The following is a 20,272-nucleotide window of genomic DNA, read 5'->3' as shown; positions in this document are numbered from 1 at the left end:
CTTACCAGTGCAAATCCAGAAGCCCTAATAAAGCATGGCCACCACTGTGGTTCAGTCCCCTGGGGTAAGGAGGGTTCAGTTGAGATTTCTGCTTTTTCAGCTGCAGTAAGTCCCAATATGAGCAGTAAATCCAAATCCCCTGCAAACTTTAGGGTCTGATCTTCCTGGGAAATTCTTGCTTCTTTGCCAAGGGGAATAAAACCGAACATGCTGTTTGAGAACTAGCTCAAATGCCTTCTTGCATGTAAGGAATTTGTATTCACTGATGACATGAGGTGGTTTGGTGCTCAGGAATTAATTTAGTTTCCTTGGAAGGACCTCTATTTATCCATTGTTAAGTTCTTGTTCCAAGCCAGGAAAACTTAGCCAAGGGAGTTCTTGGGGTACTTTAAAAGTTACGATTTTTTTTTTCTTTTTCTAATAGCAACATTATGAGCAAGCATTGTGGCCAATAAAAATATCCTCACTTTGGGAGCAAAACTGCTCTTGGCTAGTCAACCAATCTTCTTGCTTTTAGTCTCAGTTTGCAAGCCCAGGGGAGTATTTTGAAAACTTACTCTGCAAAACACAGAGTAAATATAAACAAGATTCCCCACCTCAACTCCATTGCTGCTAAGATAACAAGTTTCACTGCATTAAGGAAACCTACAGTAAGCTGTACCTGTTGATCACAGTTATCATACAGCAAAATTTGGTGATAGGTATACCCCCCCCCCCCCCAAAAAAAAAAAAAAAAAAAGAACCAAACAAAAAAACACCAAACCTGGCTTGTCTGTTACCTTCAGTTACTTCCCAGGATGTTACTTCACGGTTTTCTTGGGTTTTTGTTTTGTTTAGGGTTTTTTGTTTTTGTTTTTGTTTTTTAAACAAAGCAGAACAAAGGCACTTACTGTTATCATGCTTGTGTCCTGGATAGATAATTCTGAACACATAGTCTATAGAAGTGTCTTCAGCGGGCATTTCCTCTAGGTCCACTGATTTGTTGCTGTTTCGTTTTCGAAGCTTTGGAAATACCTTACCCTAGAGAAAATAATGATTCCATACATTCAACTATAAATGACTAACAGAGCACAACAAACTAAGTACTTCAGACATTTGACATCTTGCATCTTAAAACTAAAAACTTTCAATGTTAGGAGGAGGTGAGGGAGAAAACAAGAGAATCATATGGTGGTTTAGGGGTACTTAAAACATAGCTTTTTCTTGTAATCCATGGGAGTTGGGCACCAGCTTCTTCAATAATCCAAGCCTCTGACAGCAAGTACATCCCAGTCCATTTGAGTCTCAGTCCCTAACATTTGGTTTCATATTTTGATACAATAGCAGATTCCAGTTCATTGCTCAATCAGGTAATAAAGGTATGCACAGTTTTTATAGACTATCTGTATAAGAATCAAATTGGACTAAACAGAGTTATTTTGCCTCCCACTTTACTATAAAGCAACTGGAAATCAATGCCCAAAATCTGTGGAGCTGGATGCTGGTTGAACAAAGACATTTAAGACCAGCCCTACCTACTACAAGTAGCTCTCAGAAAAGGCAGTACCTTGCCCTGTTGCGACCAAAGTGGTGGTTCCAGCTGGCCACGAGGCAGAAGGCCATTTTCCAGGCAGGAAAGAAATGCAAGGAGGTGACCTCCTTGGGGGAAGTGCAGTGGAGGTCTCTGAGTTCCATCCTGACTCACCAAGACTAATGTCCATCTGCTTTCTGCTGCAAAGAAGGACAAGGGGAGTCCACACTGTTACATCAGAACCTCTATTTTTTTCTCTTCTAAGTAGATTTTATTTGTGATCATGCCCAAGTAGATAAATAAACCTCTGTAAGTCACAGTACAATCTAAGGATGGATGATTTCAGTCCTTTAGTCCTAAAGAATACAAGCAAACTACGACAGGCCTCATGCAGAAACATTTAAAGTGATTCTGAACCCAATATAATAAAGAAGTAAACGAAGTCTCTGGTGTATGACATAATTTGACAAAGCACACAAAATTTTGAATGGAAACAACCTAATGGATATGGCCAGAGGCTGTCAGCTTTATTCTTGTGCAGATTAGCAAGTCACATTCCCTATTAGAAATTTTTCTCATCTACCTTCACTGTCCCTAGAAATTTACCGCAAATAAGGAAAATCATCCTGGGCTCTGGATACTCTCTTAAGCATAATCATCAGCATCTTTTACAACTTTCAGAAGAATAGAAGTGAATTAGGTTTTTAATTTCCTTTTCCAAAACTGAATGAATAAGGCATCTGGAGCCACCTGGGTAAAGGCTCCTGATACTGAAACAGCTTTCTCAGTGAAGAACAAACGCTGTCGCGTTTCACATCTGTCATTTAATTCCCCTTTTCCTAAGGAACTGCCTCAAAGCAGACTGGTGATGCATCCAACCAGTCAGTGAAATACTGGACAGGCACAAAGTGTCCTGGGGAGGCTAACTGAAGGGAGGCAAACGGACCTGAATTAGCATTGAAATTGTCAGCCTCTACCAGCTAAGATTCTAGATTTTAACACTCATCCCCATATGTCCATAACTACTCAGAAGCATTAATGACACTAAGGGAGGAAAAGCAATCATTCAAGTGGCTCTCCTGCTTACGTATTTTAAAGCAATGTATATAAACTGTCTTCTAAAACACGTTCTTAGTTCAAAAGATCCTTTAGTCCAACTGTAACTCAAATGAGACTCCAAATAAAATTTCTAAATGTTCTTTGTCTTTGCTCTGTGACTTAAGGCTTGTGCTAAGGAAAGCAGTGGGAAAGACATTTTGTTCCCAGTTCCTCACCCTACGTTGAGCAGAAAGGGCTACTGAGAACTGGATGGCAAGAGGGTGACAGAGGGTGGCTCTGAGTACATGCACTCCCTTTCTACAGGTTGATGATCTCACTATAGACATGGCTGGCAGACCTGCTTTTTTTTCCTCCCTCTCCTTTTTTGTAATGGTCAGTGGGTGAAGACCCATGCTTATAAAGCCAAAGCTTCTATGTTTCATACCTGCTGCTGACAGTTCCCTGTAAGTGCTGTTCTGCACAGATGCTCAGAAAAAACAGCACACAGGAAAAACAAAGAACACAGAAAGCAACTGGAAACTGGAGGAGTGTTAGGCAGAGTTCTTACCAGGCCTTTCAGTGACAAAATCAGAAGAAGAAATACAGCGTGCCTCCTTTTGCAATAAACCCTAACAGGCACCACATAAAATGGCAGCAGCATTGGCAGCATTAACATTCACCTGGCAGAAAGGGGCTTTGGGAATGCCCCCGTGAGAAGAAGGTTTATGCTTACGTTGCTGATGGCAGTGAATGCAGACAATCTGGCTGAGTGGTACTATTAATGCGTAGTCCCAGTAAACACTAGTACGGAAGGAAAAAGTGCAGGAAACGTTATTTTTATTTCCATATTTCACAAGTGCTTGCAGTTCCAAGTACCCAATAAAGAGACTCTGCTAAGTTAATAACTGCTTGTTAAATCTGGTCAATTCATGTGAATTCATAGTCAAGTAAAAGGCAAAGGAGCTAGCTGTCCACAGTGGATATATCTGGCACCAGCCTTTCCACAACTTCCCTTTCCCTCTTCACCTCCCCTTCCTCCCCACTGCTCCATACCAGATTACAACAATGCTCTAGCTAAGATTAAAATGCCTGGGGCACAGACTCCGTAACGGTCTTGTAGCTGGGTTTCAGGACAGCTGGGTTCAGTTCTGTCTTGCACATGTGATTTATGGGCAGCAGCATGTAAATCCGTTGGGGCTCAAGCTTGCAGATGAAACACTGAAATTGGCTCCAAACCCTTCTGAGAACAACCTCCACAGAGTTTAGCAATAACAGTAAGGGTAGAGGGTTTCATTAATGTTCTGTTAAAGAACACACATGAAAATTTAGGAAAACAATGGTGTGGATTAAACGTTTGAGACATACCTGCCTGGTTCAAGACTTTACCTGTCTTTCTACTGAATGCCAAATTAGATTAATAACTGATCTAACGAAAGACAATTGACATTGCAGGTCTCTCTTTTTGAGGCGGAAATCAGCCATGTTTGCTAAGTGATTTGTGACCCTTGGAAGGGAGGCACTTAGAATTTTAATGATGAAAGGCAGCATTGAGCCTTTTCTCCTGAACACCTGGAAAAGCAGGCTTTTGTTTTCCTTTTGAAAAGGCCTCATATCCAAGCACATTGCAGGACCTTTGGAAAGTTGCTTAGTCTGTGGCAAAACAGGAACAGAACTCAGGCTGTCTGACACCTCAACTTATGTACTATTCAGAAGCCCTTCAGTTAAATCAGTCTTGTTACACTTATGACATTGTGCCAAGTATACAAGAAATAAACACTGTGAATGCTTCTGATCTTTTCCTGGATGCGATGACTACCTTTTCTCCAGCTCTGAGTCTCCAAGGGTTCCATTCATCAGCTGATTTGGAGTCCATTTTAATGTCAAACTATCTGCTGACTGATGAAGGGACAGATACCCAGGAATTGCCTCCAAGTCATCTTTCTGTTCACAAAAGCAACAAACAGACAGTCTAGGTGACTCAAATGCACAACTGTAATTGTCATGCTCCAGTCTTCCTATGCCCCACAAGTTCGAGAGCAGGGTATTATCTAGGAACTGCTGAGGGAAACCTTAAGACCAAAAGTACTGCTATCAGAAAGAGGGGGAAAAGCACAGTACAGTCACTGGGTTTATGAAATACAGTCCAGTACATTTGTTCCTACCTATAGGCCCACTTCACAGTTCACATTGGTCAGGCAGTGAAAGCATTTGTCATGTCTTAATCTACCTCAGCTTTCTCCTGAACACCTGGAAAAGCACGCTTTTGTTTTCCTTTTGAAAAGGCCTTATATCCAAGCACATTGCAGGACCTTTGGAAAGTTGCTTAGTCTGTGGCAAAACAGGAACAGAACTCAGGCTGTCTGACACCTCAACTTACGTACTATTCAGAAGCCCTTCAGTTAAATCAGTCTTGTTACATTTATGACATTGTGCCAAGTGGGAAGGCAGCACTGTCCTGAGAACAAGACAACAAGCGAGTACTTGACAAGCCCAAGTTATATTCTTACCTATACTACTGACTTCTCAAGGCACAGCCAGGCATCAGCAGCATGTATTGGCCCAAAACTCAAGTTACTCACCGGCTGGACTAAGACGTTGTTTTTCCCATACAAAAGGTGTGTTCGGGAATTCTGGTGCAAAGACTCCACATACTCTCTTGCTGAAGCAGCAAAGCGATCTTCTGACGTGCTTCCGCTTGAATGTCGTTTCCGGATCTAGCACACACACAAACACAATGAAGGTAGATCAGGCAGGACAGGAATGACTGTACTGGCAGGCCAATAAAACAGAAACAGTTCCATTTAGACCAATCTCTGTGGAGTAGAACTTCTGCAGCCAGAATACCTTGCAGAGAAACGACCTGCACTCTTACTCACCCCTGACCAAGGCAACTTGTGAACTAGCTGGTCAGATCACAAGTGTCAAAAGCCACAGAATTTAGTCCTGAATCTCAAACTTTTTTACATACAGATAAAGAGGACATTTGGGTCCATCTTTCTGCGATAAAGGCTTCATTACAGAAGAGAAAAGAAAGGTTGTTCTAGATTCAAGATCTCTCCCTCCTGGGGTTCTTTTTATTATTGATCCATGCCTTAACTCAGAAATAGCTACACAGTAAATACCTACTCCCAGGGCTGGGCGCTTTGAAGGAGAGTCTTGACGGCCATGTACTCCATGAATCCGGTGTCGTTGAACGAGCTCATCTGCTGAAGGGTCTGTCCAATAGTGATCTGCTGTTTTTAGCTTGGTGTACTCCAGAGCACAGGGTCCAACTAAGAAAACAGCCCAAGAGAGAAAACTTCTGAGTCACTTCAAAAACATATTTAGTCTTACCCTGCTGGCCAAGTACTGAATATCAATGATCACTTAATGATCCTACAGCATCAACGCATAATATAGACAATAAATATACAATAACATTATCAGGTCCTATTATCTAAGGCTGTATAACAACATTCCTGTAGGACACATTCCTGTCATAGCAGCATTAGTAGTTACCATCTGCTAGCAAGCATCTAGTAAAAAGCTATTCCCATTCTGTTCTCTGATCCAACTAATAATTAACAATAAAAACAGATGACCAGTCTCTACTGGTCTCATAAGCCACAAAACAACATCTTCTACGCTGCTCTGTTACGAATAGTTAAACTACATGCTAGAGATAAAAATCACCTTTTGCAACACTGTCATAATACAAAATGTTTTAAGAAACAATTTATTTTCTTCAGCATAAGAAGAAACAACTTTGCAAGAACTCACCTAGAAGAGAAGCCAGTATTGGGCCACAAACGGGATCTGCCAGTAAAGCTTCTTTTTCGTAATATTTACTAGGAATAAAAGACCAGAGCCCAGTTAAAAACACCGGTTGTTATTTTTAAAAGCTTTTATGCCTCCTAGTAGCATGAGTCTATTGACTTTAAAAATGTCACATTACTGTTCACCAGAAAGTATGCCAAAGGAAGCAGAAGAGATAAGGGAAGAGAAGCTAGCCAGGCTGCTATTAACCTGACAATTCCTTCAGCATTTGTTGTGGCCACCCAGTAGTCCAGTGGGAGTCGACTGTGTATGCGGGGGAGGTGTGACTACTGAAGTCACATTCCCGGTCAGACTTCTTACTTAATAGAAACTGAGGCCAAACACTCATTTCAAAAGCAAATTCAGACAATTAAATTACTTATATAAAAGGGAAGATTAAAGACTTTAGGGTTCTAAGTTTTACCAAGGCTGAAAATGGGATCTAGGCTGTACATCCGTAGTGGTATGCATGTGCTGAAGCAGAACACATTTTCAAAGCTTTGGTTTAGTTATATTCTAACACAAAAATTCCAGCAAAATAATTTTGCCATGATTATTAAATACACCCTTTCACACAATGGGCCAATAAGAAAACTGTCATGTAAACAGACAGGACCAAAGGGATCCAAACCGCATGTATTTCCTGAATCTGACAGGCAGAGGAAAAGCAGTTGCTAGGATTACCTAGAAATCACTGATGTGTGCATCTCCACCAAAAGCTCTAATGCAGCTTGACTGGCTCATCTACTCATCTCATAAAGAAGAAACATTGTGTTGGGTTTGCAGGTAAAGAAGGCTTTTACAACATGGTATGTCCTAAACTACTTTTAAAGATCATTAAAACATATCATAAGAAAGCTCCGGAGAAATTAATTTAGTCTAATTTGGACATTTGCTATAGAATTAGATAATTTCTTGAACTGTATCAATAACATTGACCAGATCTCCATGAAGCATAAAAGGAGCCCAGAACAGCCTGTTCAATAAAACTACACTCCAGACTTCTATATTTAGCAAGATGACCACCACCCCTACTTTGGATCCATATTCTGCCCTTGATCAGCTGTGTCATCTCAGGCAAGTCACTTCCTCTCAGATGCTCATTCTGCCTCATCTGTTTTTGAACTGAGTTCTTGAGAGGCAGGAGCTTGCCTTTTGCTAAATGTGTTTACCCAGTATATTTGATTTGGGGCTTTGGGCACTAATGCAATATGGAGACAAACAATAACACACTGAGCAATTTTGTCAGTTTTCCACGGAGACCAAGAGATCCACACATTCTTAAACATCTCTTCCATCTGTGAGGAATAATCTTGAAACACTGTAAAGAACAATGAACTACTACAAATAGCAGCTCTCTCAATGACCCCAAAGTCTTCCCATCACAGCAGGCAAAGCTGACTTATAAAAATCACATAGCCAAAAAATCAAAACACTCAAATTTCTTGAACTGTCACTATCCTCTGCTGTCTCTTCCACTAGGTGGGGCTCAAACTCTAAAGCACCTTCCCTTCCTCAAGAACAGAAGAACTGAAGGACTTCAACACGGAGCGTTTGAGCAGTAATGTCACTAAAATGCATGAGAACAAGCCTTCTGAACAGGTCAATTTTATTCACTAAGTCAGGTTCTCAAAACCACACACCGGCAATAAGGGCCTGATCCTAACTCATTTGAATGGATGGAGAAGGCAGTAAGGTGAACATCTACAATACACAGTTAACGGAACAACTGAGATGGAACTCTCCTGACATGTCTCCAGGTGAATTATGTGGGGACAAAAATTAAGAAGCCCTTGTATCCACGTATCAGCAGAAATACTGATACACTGGACTAAAATGCTTTCATTAACTATGTCTCTGGGACACAGCCAACCCCCCCCCGCCCCCGGCTTCCATCCCCTTGCTTTCTCCTGCAAGCAGCTCTTAAAACAAACTGGCACTTAGATACCCCAGAGCAACAGTTATGTTTGAACAGCACAAAGACCTTTCTTCCATTCTCTTTCTTTTTAGTGGCAAGATAGATCATGAAAATAAAGCTGTTGACAAGGAAAACAGTAATGCAAACTTGGAAAATACTGTGAAAATAAGTTCCTCTGGGCTAGCTCTCTTCCTTGTTCCAACCCATAGGCTCTGGACAGCCAAGACTGTGTCCCCCCAGTGCATAATTATGAGAGCACCACTGTGAACAAACTGCAGTGGCAGTGGGTACAGACATACCTTTCTGGGACCACATCAAGCTTTAGGGTTCCTACCTTTCTCTTCTTATGGGTAATTGGCCCCACTGTGCCCCATAATTCTTCTTTATCAGTTATAGGCGGGTAGGAAGAGTAAGAGTTAAGAACGACCTCTTAGGAAACAAAGCTAATGCTGGACAGTAGGAAGCAATGACAGAATAGAGGACTTGTCTTTTCCTCTTAAAGAGTCCCTGTGGATTACATCCATAAAGCATTGAGGGTCTTCTCCACTTTTGCAAGGGAAGATTCACTTTACACAAAGTTTGGCTTTTCTAAAAAGGAAATATGATTCAAAGAACCTGTTTTCACAGCCCTAAGGATCTATGTCATTAACTCCTCCTGCTCTAAACTCATTTCCCCTTCTTTCACCTACAAAGAGCATTTTCCTCCGTGACATGCTGAAGTTTGAAAGGATTATTTTCAAGCAATGTAAGTGAATTAAGCACTCCTGGCCTATTAGAAGACATTTCTACTCTGTTAAGATCTAGGTCCCATTAGAATGTAGGCACCTAATATACTTCAAGTTAGTTTTTTAGCTGATTTCTGGAAAGCTGTATGGCTGTTAGCATTTTTTTTGTAGGTCTGAAACACTGACAATGTTTCAAAACAAAAGTACATTTATTTTCTAAATGCCTGTGCAACTGCTTTTCTTCTTACCAGAAGTCCGCACCACAGAAGTTTGAGGAAGACTTTTGATGAAATTCCTTGTCACAGATAGCTGAACACATCAGTCAAACATCCCTGTGCTTCTGATTCCTTCCTTACCTGCAGTTATCGACAATATACTGCACAATCTTGTCGAGCACTTTCTCAATCAACGCTGTCCGAACCCATATGTGTTTGATGGCCTGAGGTGTCAGGACAGGGGTTTTGCCTGTGGTTGATCCCTGCCTCTTGAGGGGTTCCTGCCCATTTGGCTGATTTTTCCTGAAAAAGAAGATGAAGTAAAAGTAGTCAGAATTCAGACTCTTTTTCTCACAGGAAGGCCTCCAGTGAAAGACTGCGTGGAGAGGTGTTGGAATCCACAGCACATATCTGACAAATGTGTATCTGTACACTAGCTGTCTACGTTACTACCTTACAACTACAATGAGTTAGTATTCACTACCACTGGGGTGTGGAGTTTTAGTCAGTCCATCATCAGGAGTTTTCTGAAAATAAGGCTCTAATGATTTAAATGCCTCAGTTCCGAGTTATGAATAGGAGAAGTCTGTAAAGATTATCTAATTCACAGAGACATGCTAAACAAGCTCTAAAAAAAGCCCCCAGCAGGCCTGTATTGGGTATCTTGGGCTAGGCAGTCACCTGCCAAAAAAATCTTTTCTGCTTCTGGAGCTTTACAAAAAACCCAACATTTGAACTCCTCCCAAACTCCCACATACTAGGCTGAAACGAATAGGCTGTAAATCTGTTGCAGACCATATATGCCAAAAGAACGAAAAAACAACAAAATGCAAAATGCAGCAGAACGTAAGTAGCACCTGAGGAACAGAGGTTTGCTTCTTAACAAACAAAGCTTCACAGTTAGTTGGGAGAGCCACAGGAAGGATAGTAAAAAGACTAATTTCCCAGCTTTGTCTGGTGCCTTCAGGCTGAAGCTAGCCATGAGCCCAGGGAGGCACACAGCTGTTTCAGCACCAGGTATTCCCACCGAGACCGGAAGCATGGAGTAGGATTTGAGAGAACACAGGCAGAGCTTTGCCATGCCATCATCAGGCAATCCTTGCACACAGGCCCATCTTTTCGTTCTCTCTGTAAAACACCATATATAGCTACAGCACAGTCTGTGCTAGCGCCTTGGCAGTGAGATCCTATCTGCTACCACCTACAGAATGCCAACAAGACAACCAAGAGATAAGTGACATCGAACTGAGAAACTGGGACTATAGCAAATGAGCATCCAAAGCCAGCTGGGAGCTTGCTTACAGCCAAGACCCCCTGCTTGTTCCTACAGCATAAGCCAGCACAGCAACAGGTCCACCTCAGAAATGAGGAGCTTAATGCTGCCTTTTAGTGGCAGGATGGCGAGCTGGTTATACAGAGCAGAATCACTTCCCAAGTGCAGCTGTAAACAAGAATGTGGGGGCTGCTCAGCACGGTGGTCTCTGAACCATGTGGGAAGTTGTCATTCCTCTCTGTGGAGTTATCTGCTGCCCAGAAAATCTACTTGACCCCAGTACAATGAGGAATAGTGGCACACTGTGTGCCAGGCACACTGTGGGAAGGTGTTTTGCTGCATGAACAGGATGGTATTTTTCTGTGTAGATCCCAGTACGCCATGCTTCCTGCCATGCCACTGCATAGCTTCACGTGGTTGGAGCTGCAATTTGCATTGTGCCAAGGACCAGTTTTGTGCCTTCTCAGCACAACGCACGTGCTCTTTACCCATGCTGGGTGTCCCGCCACAGTGAGCATCCACTGAGTACTTGTGTCCAAAATACATTTTCATTCTGATAACAGTGCTTCCTCCATTTCTCCAGTGGCACTCACAAATTATCACTTGTCACCGTTGAGATAATTAATGGCCTGTACAGGTTTGGAACCAGAGACTGATTTTGAAGCTGGACATGCTGCCTAGGACTTTCAGTTTCTAAAAGGTGATCCACAAAAAGGAAAACAGGTTTGTTCTCTCCATTTCTTTCCTGCTGCCTAGCAAAGTAGCTGAAACTTGAATTTGTGTTGCCTTCCTCCCTCCCTGCTAGCTTTGCCTGCAGAACAAGTTATGCAAGACGACGACACTGCTCCATGTCGAACACCTAACATGCAGCAACAAGTCACAATGCACAATTCTGTAAGGTGGTACCAGCCACACAGAGTCTCCTGTGACAGCACTGGTGGGGCACTGCCCCAAATCCGCTCTCCCTAAAATACAGACTGCAACTAAGCCACATGTCCATAGCCTAGCTGGTAGTGAAGCTGTGCCTCTGCCACAGCATGGGATGACATCCTGTGATGGGTCCACATTCCTGCATCCGGTAATATGATGCAGTTGCAGGAGAAAGGTGAACTCTAAAGCTGAGCACTGGGAGAGCTTCCCACTTCTGCACAGTACTGCAGGTTTGCCTTGGCTCTCCATACGCTGTATAGGGCTGACAGGGGAAGAATAATCCTCTTAATCCCTTTCCCAGAAATTTTTCCCCTTAAAATAGCAGAAAAAAAGGGTTCATTTTTGTCCTAAAGAGGAGAGAAACCCTTACGTCTTCAACAATCTGCAATAGAAAATCCACGTTCTCAAATTATCCTGTTCTTTGACAGCACTCAGGTCCCCTTTCAGGAAAGTGTTTGATGACAGAATAAAGTATGTTAGTTCGGTGCTGTTTTGAGTGAGATCTGTAATTTCTCTCTGCATTTACACAGTGCCTAGTCCTCCATTAGGCCATGACAACACCTCTACAAGGCAAGACACATGCAGTCACAGGTCAAGAAATACACGACACCACTGACATCAGAGGAATTCAAATGTGCTTAATTTCATCCTAAACAAGGGCCTTCTTAAGCCTCAGGAGCAATTACACTGCTACAGCATTCTGTCTCATCTCATATGTTCAACGAAGCAAGTCCACCCCCTGCAGTATTTCCTAATAGAGTCTCTCTGCTGTGCGTATTTTCTACAGGACTTAAAACTTGTGATTGTTAAATAGCTGAAAAACACACAAAATTTCTCCAAGAAAAACCACAGAATTTAAGTTCATTTGCTCCTTCCTGTTAGAAGACACAGCCAAAGGTCTCTGGTGGTTAGAGCAGGGCTCATGTGGGCTCTTAACTGAGGAGAAAGGCTGGTGAATTTTCAGTAGAAAACATCCTTCTTCCCAACATTTAAACCACTAAAATTAATAAAATCTCAGTCTATATCAGTAGGCACACAATTAAAAATTATACAAAAGATAGGTACATACCTGTTTAAACACTACATAACAAGGAGCTACATATTAAGTCTGATAATTAGAAGTCTAATAATGATAAATGCCAGAAAATTACACAGGAATCTAAGTATAAGTGCTAATTTAAACAACATTAAGACTTCAAAGCAACACAATTCACAAAGCAAGTAGATCAAGAGGCTAAAAGCTCCTACAATGGACAAAGAGCTCTTAAGGTTCAGCAGCACCACTGCACTACTGCTATGAACGAGAAAAAATACTCCTGTCCTGAGTTTACAAGACGAGACACTCATCCCACAGGCTCACACACTGTGATTCAGTCAGCAGAACCACACGGAAAATTTTAATTATACCACTCACCACTAGCAAGAAGTTTAGACTTTCAGCAGACTCAGATGCTTGACTCCAGCACAAATTCAGTTGTGTTCAAGTTCAGCGTGTACTTAATTTCTTTCCTATAATCAGTCTCTCACTGCTGACCACCTCTTCTTTAGTTCGTCCTTCCTCCTATCATTCTTTGCCTCCACTAACTTAACTATTTCTACCATAATACCCACAAATCTTCTGTTACTGGTTTGGCAACAAGCACACCAGAACAGATTTTCCAGTAAATCTGTTCTTCAGTTCCTCTTGCCACCCACATCCCTTCCCACCAACAGTCCAAACTGGTCCACTGTACCCTGACTATGAGCACTCTCTAAAATCACCAGTTATTATTCACTTCTGTTGTTTTGTGTGGGCTGGACGTGCTGATCCACTACACTGAGAAGCCAAATGGAACAGCAAAGACCTAATTCCCAACCTCTGTTCCTTTGCTAGCCATCAGCTTGATCTAACAAAAACATATGCCTTACGGTTGTGGACACTAAAGAGACAAAGCTTTAACAAACATGGCCAAGATAGACCCCTTTGCATTTACCAAGCAGTCTCTGTATCCTCTCCATGCTGCACACACATCATATGAATTCTGCTGATAAAATGACCTCAGCCTCACCTGCTTTCTACCTGCTGCTGCAGCTCCTGCACTTCCTTGCATATGTCTCCAGCTACTGCATACGTCTTGCCAACTTTGGTGAACAGGGCAGCCACCTTGTCAGTCCGTAGGAAGCCAGCAGCCCTGCGCTTCAGCATGTGCAGGAGACAGGCTTCCACAACACCTGCAAGAAGGGGAAGGAGATAAAGTTTGGGTACTGCTGTCCTTCAAGTCTTTCATGAATGCCATCTGCTAACACCCACTGATCAGGTTTGGAGTTAAGAGAACAGACTGGGGAGGGGAGAAGAGACAGACAGAAAGGCAGACTAGGTCTCAAGATCAGATGATGCAAGCACGTATCTCATCTGCAACAAAAAACACTTTGTAAGTTACAGATAATGTCAGCACATAAATGAATGAAAGGACTGAAACACCTCCCAGTATTTTCCCCCATTTTACGCATGTCACTGTGAAAAAATTCCCAGTTCTACTGAAATTTAGGCCAAAGGCAAAGCTTCTTCTCAACTACTCATGGCACAAGCAGGTCCCCCAACTCAAGATATAACGAGCTAGAAATCTGCTTTCACCAATGATCTGTTTCGAGCAGAGGCTCCTATTTATCTTTCTGAGTTGCTGTATCCATTTCTCCCACTTGTACTTCTCCACGTGGCCTGGTGTTTGCAATGAAAAGAACTAACTGGAGGTCATACTTCCCTGTTACTTGCTACTCATTTTTAAAATCATGTTGTAGGAATTGTAGCAGTGGCCTGCGAAGAATGATACTGGCAAGAAGGCACCTCATGTAAGTTATATGGAGATCGGGTTCAAACCTGAACTGATCTCTGAATGCAGAATGTGAGAAATTGCTGTATTTAACCAACTACTGGCATGCAGCTGATTGCTGTGTATCACTTATTCTGTGTAGTGACCATAGAGCCCTCATTACCATAGGATCTTGATTAGCAAAAGCAGGGTAGACTAAATAAAGCTTTTATTTCTTTTTATTAAAATACTAACTCTTCACGTCCCAAATGGAAGTGCGATACTTTCATTATGCCACCTCTTACTGGAAATAGATACGAAAATAATAAAAAAAAGTCTACCAACCCCCTCCCCCTCAACTCCCTTATGTATTTCATTCTCCTCTGGCAAAGGGAAGACTACAAAAAAGCATGACACACATGCAAACACTACTGTCCCATTGGTTAACATGATTGGGAAGGAACTCAGACGCAATGAAACTACGATATACATGGAAACTTACAGGACAGACAAGGCTATGTATCAGGAAAGTCAAAGCCACTTTTATTACGTGTTTCACTCTTTAAAATGGCATATTCAAGACAAAACCACAAACTGCTCCTAGAGTCCTGCTGCCTGCAGATCTCGCATTACATGGTGACTAATACAAAATTTAGAGAAAGAAGGAGGCTGGGTGAGGAGAGATGTACAGGAGTCAAAGCCAGAGCTACACTTTTTTCAGAGCACATATAAACCCACAAGCATCAGAGTCCAGGTCACAGCTGAGCTGGTTTTTGGGGGGGTGGGGTGGGGTGTGTTTGTGTAATGTTTTGGTTTAATATTCCTGAACTCTGAAACAAGTCTCAACTTGTTCTCATTGAACTTTTGCATTGGCTGGCTGAGAAGAGACACTTGGTTGTTTTACTGTGTTGATAGAAGGGAACGTGTATCAAACTGCAGCACGATGGCTGGTTGGAAACAGACTCTGCTGGGAAGTGGTACAATGACAATGCCCTCCACTCACCTAGATTATGGGAAAGACATTTCTTTCTGGGGAAACCACGGGAGATAGGAGACTTCTAACTTCAGCCCACTCAATCCTCCCTCTCTTCCTTCACATTAGGAACAAATGGATTAATAACGGTGAACTTAAACATCAGCACCAGATATGGCAGTTCACTCTCCACTGACAAGTGGTCCACAGCTTGCAGCTGCTTCAGGCTCTCTGCATATTCACACTGTTTTCAGTTACACCCGGTTTGTCACCTCAAACACAACTACAAATTGCTAGGCCCATAATGAGCTTCCACCACCACTCAGAATCTCTGATTTGAAATACTTAACACACCTTATTCAAGTTATGTTGTGGGCACCCATGTTCCAGCCTAGAAAATTCTCTAAGTGTCAGGGGCAAGCTTATAGAATAATGACTTGTTCAAGTCTTTGCATCAGTAACCAAGATCTCCAGGGTAAGATGCCCATGTAGCTAGTGACCACGCATCTTGGCGTAGTAGGATTTACAACCTGGAGAAGCAGCAGCCATTGTCTGCAACTCTGACATCACTTGGTTAGGAGCTAGAGAACAAAGTCACAGACCTCAGGAAAAGACAACATCACCTGTGACCAGTATGAAGTTACTCTGCAGTCACAGGTACTGAAGATGAACCAGCTGTTAGGACACTTGCTGGACTAAAATCATAGGGGCTGGTGGAAAACAGATAGGAAACTGAACAATTATGCTAGGGAAGATTAACCCCTCTCAAAGCACTGGAGAGCACTACAAGACCAAAAAGTCATAAAACCTGGTAAGACAGGCTTACCTTCCAACAGAGCCTATCATCTAGCTTTGGACAGAAAGATTAAAAGGCTTATGAACCAAGAAGAAAATGCAATAAATACTCCTACAGCCTGCGAGGGAATAGAGATGCAGCCAGACCTACAACTACAACAGATCCACCTGTGAGGTTCATTTTGCAAACCTTACTATAACATGCTCTGATGGTCACCAGTGAAAGACCGCATTGCATTTCTGCCTTGCGAGACTGTGTATCAGAAATGTAACCAGAGCTCATTTAAATTGCTGCAGGTAAAAGAAACAAGATAAATACAAATAAAAAACAATCCTTCCCTGTCTATCAGCTTTTAAATTGAGACTGCAAATGACTCATCCAGTCAACACTGTCCATAAAAAGGTATGAAGGAGAACAGACCGATTAATTCATAGGGAGGGAAAAAAACCCAACTTTATCTGCAAGGTGTGTGCTCAATGACACCCACGCAGGCAGCCAGCCCTTACAAGAGGGTCTGAGTTCAGCATCTCAGCGATGCTCTCCTGTGTTTAATGACAGCAGGCAGTCCTGTGGTAAATTGCAGTTAGAACTGCCACATTAAATTTTCATTATGAGTAACAAATGCTATTCCATCTGGCTCTGATACACACTGCATCTCTCCCAAGATTCGGCAGCATTTTGTAGCACTTTAAGCCCGATATTGTCAGGTGCTGAGCATTTGCCAAAGACTGCCCCTCCTTACTGTACTTAATGGCCTTCAAATTCCGTAATACCTGAAAGCTTGAGTCTGAAAAAGACCTATCCTCAGTGCTCAGTCCCTGAAAACTAACCTGAATCCCAGGCAAGACTGAACAGCATGCAGAAACACCTCCTGCATTTAGCTAGCCTAGAAGCTATGGCAGTCAGGGGATCACAGGATGAGTGAAGAGTGTTAACAAAAACGTCACTGTCATCTCCAGCACTGCTACCCTACTTCTTTGTTTTGCAAGACTGAAGAACAACCTGCTAAATGAACAAAAAAGTTAAAAGAAGCATTTATGAGGTATTAATACAACTTCACATTTTGTGTCTTACCACACTGGAAAAAGAAAACTCTAATTGGCTTCCTGCTATCACTCACTACACAAATTAACCTAATGTGTGTTCAGAAAGCACAACCATTCGCTCTGAGAGTGCAGAAAACAGCACTATAAAAATAAATTGGAAATGCGCTGTGGGATAACCATGCCACTATTTTGCTTTCAACTGTGAAGCAGATATGTTTTTAAGCTAAGTAACATTGGATAAAATCTGACAGAAGGTAAAATTTACATGGAAAGACCTAATTTCCCTATGAGACAGCCAGTGGAATTAAATACTGATGGCCTGGGGATTTGGGATTGTTAATTTTTAACAGTTTTTATCAAGATACAACTAACCTGAGTTAGCAAAGCCAAGTCCTCTAATTGTATACCCTGAATTAATTCTCTGTAAAATAGAGAAGTCCATGTTCTCTCTTCTCCTCCTTCCTAGTCCTAAATTTATTCAGACTGCAAATTCTTCAGAATAAATTTGACATATTCCCTTATTGCAAAACGTATATGAGAACCACCACAACCAAAACTCCAATTTAAACTTAAAATTAAACAAGAAACATGTACTATCTTAACAGTACCTCTTCAAGCTGCCTAATCTGAAACACGTCATGTAAAAGCCGTTGGCAAGCATGCCAACGGCCAGGATCACGATGCACTGTGCTGTGACCAGCTTCTTCCAGCACTCGAACAACAGGGACAATTCAAGTAAATACAGAAAACCCTACACATAGCCATTCTCCAATAAATGTATCTTGGGAGACTGGCAAGCCCTGTGAAAAGCCTTACAGCTGGTATAAATGAAATAGCACATCTCATGTTCTTACTGATAATGAAGGACTTGTTTTTTTCTGTTGTTGCTAGGTTTTCGGGGGGTTTTGTTGTTGTTTTGGTTTTTTTTTAGTAAATAAGAACATTCAAGCTTTCACACTATTCAGCTGATGTCTTCAGCATGAACGCTCATGCTATGCAAATCCTCACCCTCTTCTGTTTCCACGGCAAATGGACAAAGTTGCTACTGTGTTAGAAAAAAGAAATACTGGCCTGTCCATGTTATTTCCATGTCACTGTAACCCAAATAACGCTTAACAGAGAGGTACAACAAGGTATTCTAACACTTTTACACCCACTATCTCTCTGAAAAAAAAATTAGTGTGATTCACTTTTCTTTGTGATCCCTCATTTAATTGCTTATTATGTTCCAGTTTCACTTTAAACAACACTGGCAAACTGCTTTCAGATTGATAAAAAGAGTATCCTAAATTTTAAAAACCTGTTTATTACCCTCTGTGTTAAACTAAGGTCCTGTTGCATCGAGCACTGTATAAACACATCCTGAGAGACAGCAAAACATAGATGATGAAAAATCTGAAGAAAGTATGTATGAATTTATTCCACTTTTTTCAGCAACAGAACCGCATTCTTGAACACTTCAAAGACTTGTATCAGGAACTAAAGATCAAGGCACTTATTAGCATTTTATCTGAAAGTAGATTTATCTGGAAACAGAGAAGAAAGATTATTCAGCCTTGCCCCCTTGCGAGATGGAGAGTAAGTCACTGTGTTTCTTCTCTCCAAAATATCCCCAAGAAACGACCACCAATAACCCCTCCACAATTAAGGCTTTGTTGCAGATGGTCCTGGCCTATACCAGAACAGCTGGCCTAGCATTTCTTACTGCCATTTGCAAAGAGGGTCCTGCTCAGGCCGAACCCAGAGGAGTCCTAGCCCAGGAGGAGCAAACCCCAGACTGACTGAGATACTGTACGGCAACAACGGAACAGTGCCAATGGCCTAAGCTTCTGCAGACTCCTGCTCCCTTAGGACATGTGCTTGACCGCATCAGACAAGGCTACTGAGCAGCAAGCCTGATGCTTGCTTCCCACACTGGTGTACTTCCCAACCAGAACTACTGCCTCAGAAGACAACCACCCCCTTGCTTTTTCATCCGTATTATGCACAAAAGCCTAAGCATGGCACCATTCCCTGAACAGAGGACCAGGACACACACGGGCACATCCCTACTTGACTCCTCTCAGCAATCAATCAGCTTATACCAGGAAACATTCGCTGCAATCAAAGGACATCTGCAGGTGGCAAAGGCAATGCCTGTGGTCTTACTCAAGTGGAAGCCCAGTGCTGATGACATCTCTGCAAGCAAGGCTGTTTCTACTCAAAGGAAGAGGGAGCATCTGTGCACCTAACACAGAAGCGGGGGCGAGCGCTGTTTATTTGCCCATGGGGTTTTGTAAGGCCAGGTAGAGCAGCATGGGAAGAACAAGGAGTGATGACAGCACGGGGATGTTCTTCACATCACAGTCATAGATCCTGTCTAGCAACCATCACAACAACTGTTAACCCAGCTACTGTTCTGCTCTGTCTTCCAATTAGAAATAAGGAAAATGAAAAAAGAAAAGCAGCTTTCCAGATGCCTGAAGCAATGTAGCAGTAATTGGTTCCAAATCTTAAATGAAGCAACCTGCCTTTAAAAATAACTGCAAAGAAGTGCATTGCTGTTGCTTAGGAAACAGGCTCTCTTCCCACCTTCACTGTTTTTTTTTCTTTTCTTTAAAACAATAAAATATTAATGAAACAAATTCAGTGAAAAGCACAGCAGGCACAGCTTTAATTATTAATAAACATTGCAGCTGCCATGGAGGGCAATTTCCACAGCGACTGTCCCTAAAGCCCCTATATTTAATTACTCCATCGTGAGATTTCTCATCACAAGGACCTGGCGTAACACCGGTCTCCAACTGACTGTAATACACATGTAGTGGTTATTTGGAAGGGGAGAGACACTGAAATTAGCTGTTGGATTGCCTCAGAACATCTATTCCATGGGATGAGAGATTAACGCACCATGTTCAGTGCTATCTGTAAGGCACCCTTAGATCTGCGTTCAGGTTACAGTTCCAGCCTCTGCGACATTCAAGTCGCTTCATTCTCCTCAGCTTCACCCACAGACATGCTAACAGTACTGTGTCTCCAACTTTTCCCTCTGTGCTCCTTTATACAAGCGAATTATTCCGGAACAGCTAACTGATTGCACTCACATCTGACCTAACCTGAATTAGCTTTCAAATACACAGCAGCTTTTATCCAGTTAAACTACAAAACATTTGAGAAGGGCAGCACATCTTGCAACACAGATGCCCTCCTATTCCAACCCAGGGGACCGTACACGGTCACCTCTGCAGCGTATGACAGCAGGAAGGCACCCCTGCGATGCAGCAA

The 20,272-nt window shown here is 42.2% G+C and overlaps 2 protein-coding genes across 7 annotated transcripts in view; both read right to left on the bottom strand.

Moving 5' to 3' along the window:
- The window catches only part of TNFAIP1 (TNF alpha induced protein 1), a 98,995-nt gene that overhangs the window by 38,518 nt on the left and 40,205 nt on the right, over positions 1–20,272 (bottom strand). The window lies entirely within an intron of this gene.
- Positions 1–20,272, bottom strand: part of SGSM2 (small G protein signaling modulator 2) — a 62,907-nt gene that overhangs the window by 18,714 nt on the left and 23,921 nt on the right. For 4 of the 6 annotated variants that reach the window (XM_080374185.1, XM_080374188.1, XM_080374187.1 and 1 more), the window contains exons 3-11: positions 13,453–13,615; positions 9,343–9,504; positions 6,308–6,375; positions 5,675–5,820; positions 5,128–5,262; positions 4,365–4,489; positions 3,282–3,349; positions 1,547–1,710; positions 891–1,020 (exon numbers count right to left, since the gene is read on the bottom strand). In XM_080374185.1, the coding sequence (XP_080230311.1) occupies positions 891–1,020; positions 1,547–1,710; positions 3,282–3,349; positions 4,365–4,489; positions 5,128–5,262; positions 5,675–5,820; positions 6,308–6,375; positions 9,343–9,504; positions 13,453–13,615 (1,161 nt within the window). The remainder of the gene's footprint in view (positions 1–890; positions 1,021–1,546; positions 1,711–3,281; positions 3,350–4,364; positions 4,490–5,127; positions 5,263–5,674; positions 5,821–6,307; positions 6,376–9,342; positions 9,505–13,452; positions 13,616–20,272) is intronic. The other 2 variants (XM_080374186.1, XM_080374190.1) reach the window with 1 other exon arrangement.

This window comes from Falco punctatus, assembly GCF_963210335.1.
Source record: "Falco punctatus genome assembly, chromosome: 1".
Taxonomy (NCBI): Eukaryota; Metazoa; Chordata; class Aves; order Falconiformes; family Falconidae; genus Falco; species Falco punctatus.
This window is presented reverse-complemented; position numbering and strand designations above follow the sequence as displayed.